Source organism: Protopterus annectens, chromosome 3.part1, assembly GCF_019279795.1.
Source record: "Protopterus annectens isolate FY-2018-M chromosome 3.part1, PAN1.0, whole genome shotgun sequence".
NCBI lineage: Eukaryota > Metazoa > Chordata > Ceratodontiformes > Protopteridae > Protopterus > Protopterus annectens.
This window is the reverse complement of record NC_056732.1, coordinates 480,868,348-480,875,928: the sequence shown is the minus strand read 5'-3', so window position 1 is coordinate 480,875,928 and position 7,581 is coordinate 480,868,348. Positions and strand designations below refer to the sequence as shown.

At 38.4% G+C, this 7,581-nt stretch overlaps 1 protein-coding gene across 1 annotated transcript in view; it reads right to left on the bottom strand.

The window, feature by feature from the left end:
• ENPP2 (ectonucleotide pyrophosphatase/phosphodiesterase 2) overlaps window positions 1–7,339 on the bottom strand; it is a gene marked incomplete in the record, with an annotated part of 2,364,887 nt that extends 2,357,548 nt beyond the window's left edge. Inside the window, 1 exon segment of the mRNA XM_044066921.1 lies at window positions 7,238–7,339. Within this exon segment, the coding sequence (XP_043922856.1) occupies window positions 7,238–7,280 (43 nt within the window).
• Between the last annotated feature and the right edge of the window lie 242 nt (window positions 7,340–7,581).

Genomic DNA, 7,581 nt, shown 5'->3' with positions numbered 1-7,581 from the left:
TGCATAATGTTTGCAACTAAAAATATGTCAGGATGGTTGCTTTTCATTAACAAATGTATGATTGCCTATGTCATAATTTAATAAAGATATTTCTTGTTTAAAAAATGGACTAGGAGAAAGGTAATCCCTTGGAGAATTTGGAAAAGGAAGGCTGAAATATCTTGAGTTTCTCTGAATTAGCTTGCCCCTTTCATCACACTGTTTGATCACCTATGCAGCAGAAGAGCTAAACATTAAATCTCTATCCAAGGGAGAACTTAAAATGTCATTTTTGTCATCATGTTGAAGGTTCTGAGAATGCAGCCATGCAAACCTCCTCAAAACACTATCAGTGGCCATAGTCCTTGAAGAAGTATTAGAGTTACACACACACACACACACACACACACACACACACACACACACACACACACCAAACAAAAAGCAATGTCGTGCAGTTGATGAAACTCTGGTTATTTAAAGTAGATTCTTCCTCACAAGAAGAATCTATAGACAAAAACATTCTTTATATCTTCACAACTTGCCAGAACAAACTAACATAAAAGTCTAGCAATTCAAAATTCTGAAAATCAAGGTTGCAGAAGTACATACCTTTTCCCCACACCTATTAATAACTTTCCAATTCTTATCAGAAAGAGTAGGATAGGCATTAACTAAATGCTTAGTGGCAGTGGGATGAACTAAAGTGTTAACAGCTGGCTCAGGTTTGGGAACACTGTATAAAATTTTAAAAGACTGATGAACTTTACAGATCCTATATGAAATTTTTGGGGAAGGTGGCAGACTATCAAGAAAAATGCAGACAGTAACACATACATCCTCCAAAGCAGACAGAGCAAGAGGAAAGGGTGTAGGTTCTGGAAAATTCTTCTTTAACATCTCATAGTATGTTCTAAGGGACTGACAAATCTCAGTGTTCTCCCACTGAAAAAAACGGCACATTCTAGCAATAGTCTCAGAGAAAAAGAACCACCCCCCAGGGATAATCAGAAACTGAGCTCTCCTCATAGTCTGAATCAAAAATCAGAGGAAAAAACCCTGAATCTGTCCCTGCATTTTCCTATTCAGATTCAGAATCTTGAATCTCTTCAGGAAATGAGGAATCCCCCCCCCCTTTTTTTTTTACCAAAAACTACTTTACAAGGATAGATGGCCTGAATTAAACCCTGAGCCAGACCCAGTAAACTACTCCTATCCAAAGGAATTTGAAGAGTAGATGCATGCTTGGTTTTTAGTTTATTTTTAAGAAAAAAGGGGCCAAACATGTTACTAATGATAGCAGCTGTTTCTCCAGGGACTGGCACAGCATTCTGACACAAAGGGCTGACAGGAGTGGCGCTTCCTTGCCACTGAGGGGACTCCAACAGCCACAGAGAATGTCGCTAACCCACAGTCCATAATGACTGAAGGTGTGTCACCAGAGGCATCTGGGGGCAAAAGATGAGTGGTCTAAGGTACAATAAATGGCTACAGCAGTCACCTACCTGGAGCCGAGACAAATTACTAGCCTGCTGTGGTGGCAAAGGCAGTTTACTTAACTTTTTCCTTTTTGTATCTGGAAAGACTGACTGTGGGGCCAGAAGTCTGTTCCACAGTCAAGCCAGAAATGGTGCCTTTTTCCCTGGCAAGACAAGCAGCAAATGCTTGTAAAACTATCAGCCCACAAGAGTTACTTTTTGACAGAAAAAAACACTGTAAAAACACACTATGCCAACCCCTCAAAGGAAAAATAAACTATTTCTCCAAAGAAAATATTTCAGTTAGTTTAGACAACTTTTAAATTGGCAGAAAAAACAAATGGTCAGTTTAAAAGTACATTACACTCTTGAGGCAGTCCATTAAAACACGACACTCCTAGCTTTAAAATAACTTTCCTGAAGAGGGAAAAAATATACACACACACAAACACCAATAAAATTAAGAAAATGGAATTTTTTTCCCTCTCCAAAGCATAAGCCGACCTTTGATCCTCAAAAGCCTCAGAGGAAAGTACTATGTGGCAACAATAAAGCTCTGGAGGCTTCACAGCCAAACTTGTCATTAAGTCAGGTCAGCTTGAGCTGCTTGACAGCTTGGGTGCATGGAAGGTGCCCTGAATGTCTAAGCTGTCCAGCTGTTATATCATTGGCAGGATATAACCCATATAGCTAAGGCCATTACAGCAGTGATCAATATGACTAACATCTTTCATATATTGTATGAGGAGGTCGATCCTCATCAACAACATGGCAGAGTCTTAGGCATATCCTCCAGGCGGTCACCTTTCTGGAATCATACCTCCATTAACTGTGGCATTGAAGGAAGACCTAGAATGCATCCATGTTGTAATGCCTTTCAAACGTCTTTAGTGAAACCCAAGTGTTCACTTTGAAAATTTCCTCTAAGGAAGCATTTTTGAAAAAAAAAAAAAAGCCTGAGAGGTAGCCACTGTATGGCTGAATGAGATCTGGGTACAAAAGGTAATGCATTTTTCAAAGAAAAAAATTAAGTCAGGCAACCACCTGCAACAGTTATTTTAGAAATTTTAGCACCCATTTTTTTTGCTAGAAAAGAAAACAAATAATTCTGTGTCACATAAGAGTCGTCTATGAACATCCATGTAATGCAATAACTATTCACCTCTGGTAGAATATTTGGGAAATACTACATGAGGATGAGAGAGAGACTGAGGTTTGCTCCAATGTGCTATCTATCTACTGCTACAAGTGTGCTCACAAAATGTCTACCTCTTGTTAGAGCTCATTGCAGGCTACAATGTATCCAGATTTTTCCGTATTTAGACAATGTGCTTATCTTTGCAGGGTTTCTTTCAAAGTGTCAGGAATCTCTCACTTGGAAAAGTGATCTCCTTCACAGGCTGCGATTCCAAGAGAATATTCTAAACTCCTTTTTTGATGACATCTCACAGGATTTTATTTTGGGGATGCCTGCTAGACACAGCAGCACAAAAAGCTTTTCTTCCACAGCAAAAATAGAAATACATTTAGTCCAGACTTGTGACACGGTGAGGGAATACCTCATGATTCCGGATCTCATGGTTTCCCTGATCCTCATGACACTTTTTGCAATACTCAACATGAGAAGATACAGTGCTACTTGAAATCTTTTTGGTCCCAACAGCAAACAACTGTCTTTTCAAATTCCCGTTCTGGAATTTGTGAAAATGGAAATCAGTTGGTGGAAACAAACTTCTCAAAATCGAGGTCTCCCATTCTCCCCTCCTTTTCTAAAACACTTAAGTCACAACAGACTCCTCAGACTTTGTTTGGGGAGCAGTATCAATTGTGTAAAAGTGGAGGATCTTTCGGACAAGAAAGACAGACCAAAATACAAACAAGAAAGAAATGCTAGCAGTAAATTATGTTGGTGATTCTCTTCTTCACAAAACAAGTATGTTGGGTACCTATTCCATCTTATTCAAGTATGGGGCAATATAACTTGTGAGTGGATAACATATGGTCAGTTTTGGGTTAACAGTGTTGACGGGCTGAATATACATTTAGGTTTATAGGAGGTGTGGAACACCTATGAGACTAATGTGATGACAGCAGAATGTTGAGAGGGTGATTAAATAAGTAGTAAAATAAAAGAGAGGGGGCAGTAACTAAGGATGGAGAATATGGAATGTATTTAGGTTGGAAGTAGGTACATATAACAGTGAAGGAAGAAAGTAGCCAGGATTTCAGCATGAACAGTGTCAGGAGTCCATGAGGTGATTTTTTTTTTAGTTCTGTTTTGAAGTTTGCAGTACAGTTCCAGATTTTACAGATACACGAGTACAGAGTATATCCTGACATTTTTGGATTTGGTTATTACTAGGAAAGAAGTTCTCAGCCGAAAGAAAATGACAATTTGGCTGGTACAAACAAACTCAGAATCTTTCTCTCAGCCCATAACTAGAACCATACACTCTCCTTACCTAACCATAACACAGTAGCTGTAAACCTAACCAACTTTCTTCTCTAGCTACAAGATAAATTCTTCCTACTTATCCACAGGCTTTATAAACCCACCAAAACTGAATGGCTATCCACTGAACACAAATATCTCCTAACTCCAATGGATAAAGCATGGCAAAAATGGAAACGGAACCCCACAACTGACAACTGCACTTCCTCTATAGTACTGTGTAACTTAGCCAAGAAGTCCATCAGAAGGCACAAAAGAAAATGCCAAAGAAACAAATTACCCTCTTACATTTCCTCAGACTCTTTTGGAAGAAGGTTAATCTACTTACAGAAAGAAATCCTCCTCATGATACCTTGTCTACAAACCCCATTCAATATGGTACAGCAAAACTTTCCACAGAAGATTTCCTTAAAAAATTTAGCAATCGCCCATCAGTAAAATTCAATACCTCCCACGCATTGCCCACCCCATCTCCATTCATCCTCCTCTTCCACTTCAAATGCATATGTTGCAAAAAAGTCTCTATTCTACTTGAAAATACTTCAACCAACACCCCTCCTGGATCTGACAACAAACACTGGTTCATTAAAAACCGCAGATAGCATCTGTGTCTTCCTCTCATCCAAATACATAACACCCATGTCTCACACAAATCATGCCATAGATATGGAAAACTAAACCCTCCCGAAGCAAACCAAACCAAAAGATTTTCAATTACTATCCATTCTCCCAATGCTGGACAAAACTCTTGGAAAAATATAGTCTACACCCAGCTCTCTCTACATCCAGCAGTACCACCTGCTCTTCACCAAACATGGAATCTAGTCTGGATAAATTACTATAAAAGCACCTGGGTCCCTAATGGATAACAACTTGCTAATCTCTGACAGTGGTCTCCTTACAGGTGCCCTATATACAGACCTGACAAAGGCATTGACCTCATTTACTACTCTTCTCCAAAACAAAATAAATTAAATTGATATCAGTCCAGATGCCGCTCATTAGTTAAAAAATGTCCACAATGACAGTGCTGATGATATGGTCATTTACTGATCAGGTCACTCTCATACCAACATTCAGTGTCAACTCCAGACAGACTCACATGAGCTCCACCAACAGCTCAAACCATAAACTACTTCTCAACCACACCAACAGCTCAAACCATAAACTACTTCTCAACCACACCAAGACTAAAACTATGCATTTTGGAACTCCACAGTAAAAGCAAGTAACCCTTTAACTATCTTTGCCCTGCAGAAACCACTCTATAATGATAACCTCTACTGTCAAACACCTAGGACTATGGCTCGAATCACTCAACTTCCATTTCCATATTGACAAAGTGAGAACCAAAAAATATCCCTCCCCGTCTGGGCCAAAAAGTTCTTCTCTTCTGTATCACAAGTAGAGCAGCCACTGGCAGCAGAGCTCTCCTTTTCAAACTGAATATGGGCTGTCAATTGTTGCTTCTACCTCCAAGAAAAACACTGTCACACTTAACACTGTCACACTTCAGACCATCTCTAACATATGCTGATTCATTACAAAACTTGACTCTGTGAGCATCACTGTATCACCCTAGAAAAAGTCAAATGGCTACCCATAAAAAAAGACCTAACCTACTTTTAGGATCCCACTCTATAAACTACTCCAACTCCACACATTTACTCCCTTTTACAGCTAGACACCATGAAAAAGCCTCCTCATACAACCCAAGGCACTACTCACACAAGCCACACCAACTCTCATTATCCCTAAAATCAAACTCCATAGCACTGCACAAGCTTTCTCCACTCAGGCACATACCCTTTAGTAAGCTCTCTCTATTCATATTAAATAATCAACACTTATTCCACATTCAGAATGCAACTCAAAAAGCACTTCTTCATCCAAGCCAAATGCTCCTGATTCAACACAGGATACATCACCTAACATACCGCCTTAGAGTCTCTTCTCTTAAGGTTCACTGAAGATTGACCTACTTTAGGAACAAATATATATATTGTAAATTACACTCTGGTTGTACGTTGCTTAGTGTTTGTTCACTAGATGAATAACGTACAATTTTTTTTCTACATAATTAGTGTAATTTACTCTGTTATTGCTTACATTTCTGATTTTTTTTAGTGAAATGTTTTGTAGTTTAACCAGGGTGAGCCTGAAATTGGTCAGTACTGATCAGTGCACTACCCCAGTACGCAAACATAAATGCAACTAAAATAAAAGATTATTAGTTGATAGGGTCTGCTGCTTATTTGTGCGTTGAAAACTTTTTATCTTAAACTTCCTAAACAAGATTATACATGTCAACACATTTAATTTTCAAATGAAATCACTTAAGTCAAATAGAGTGCTGTTATTCCATTTCACATGCCTGTGGCTTGTAATTTACTTATGAGCTTAATGGTTAGTGTACTGAAATGACTATCAACTGTTTAGTATCCAGCAATTTAGGAGTGACTGCTCAGAGCCAAATGTTTCTACTGACATATTCAAGATTGTCTTATTTTATTATCCATGCCAAAGGTAGGAAAATAATCACAGTAAACTTAATGATCATTTAGGGGACAGAAAACTATTAACTTAAATTATACAGCATGCTTCTGGGCACATATGTTTAGGAAAGTTTGTTTTTGTATGGTACCATTCATCTTAACAGTAAGACAGAACCTTACCTGACAGCATATCTGCCACTTGTCAGTCCCTGGTCAACAGCACAAAATCAAACACTGTTTGGTAAGCCCACAGCTTATAGATCATGATGTAAACAAGTACAAGTTCTGAGCAAAATCAATGCTTCTCTGCACATTACAAACAACTGGTCAGCTATCCATCTCTATTGTTAATGCTGTCTTTTCCCTACAAACACATTTTTGGTAGTGAAGACTTTTTAAAAGCAGGATGAAATCTACAGTACATGATTATGTCTTGACCCATCACTTTTTTGGAAATGGAGTAAAAAAATGATGCAATAGAAACCAAATTAAGCCACTCTGTCCTCTTTGTGTCCAGGTCATGCTGTTCAAGGTGACAGGGAGTAGCTTATAAGGCGACTAGAAAAATAATATTGAACAAACCAGGGTAGTTCAGTGGGTGTTGCAAGACCGCATGTTTAAAAGATGGAGTCATACTCGGGTGTACAGAAGACGGTACTCTTCGGTAATATTTCAATGTAAGGTGAAAATAAAATTGAGGAAATGAAGCAGAAGTCTATTGAACTCCTACCTAAATTCAGCTTTAGGCTAGAAATGTAGCCACTACCTAATGAGAGCCAAAGGAGGACAAACAGAACTGAAAAACACGGGGAAAAAAATTTACTAGTACTTACGAAGTTTCTCAATATTAGGTAAAATTTTGCTTCCTTTCTTCATATACGAGGCACGGAACCCATCCACAGAGAAGATGATGAGAGGAGGGCGAACAAACTGTAACAACCAAAAAAATGTGCATTAAATGGTACATTAAAGAACTTAATTGCTCAAATAATTCTACTGGAAATCTCTATACTTGCACATTTATCTTAACACTAACAAAATGACTAGTAAAAATGAGGTTCACTCATTTGTAGTGCATAAAACTCCAACTGCCAAAATATGAATGCATCTGAATATTTGCACAAAAACTTACATTCTTTCTCCTTTACTTGTATTCCCTTAACAGATTAAGCACATC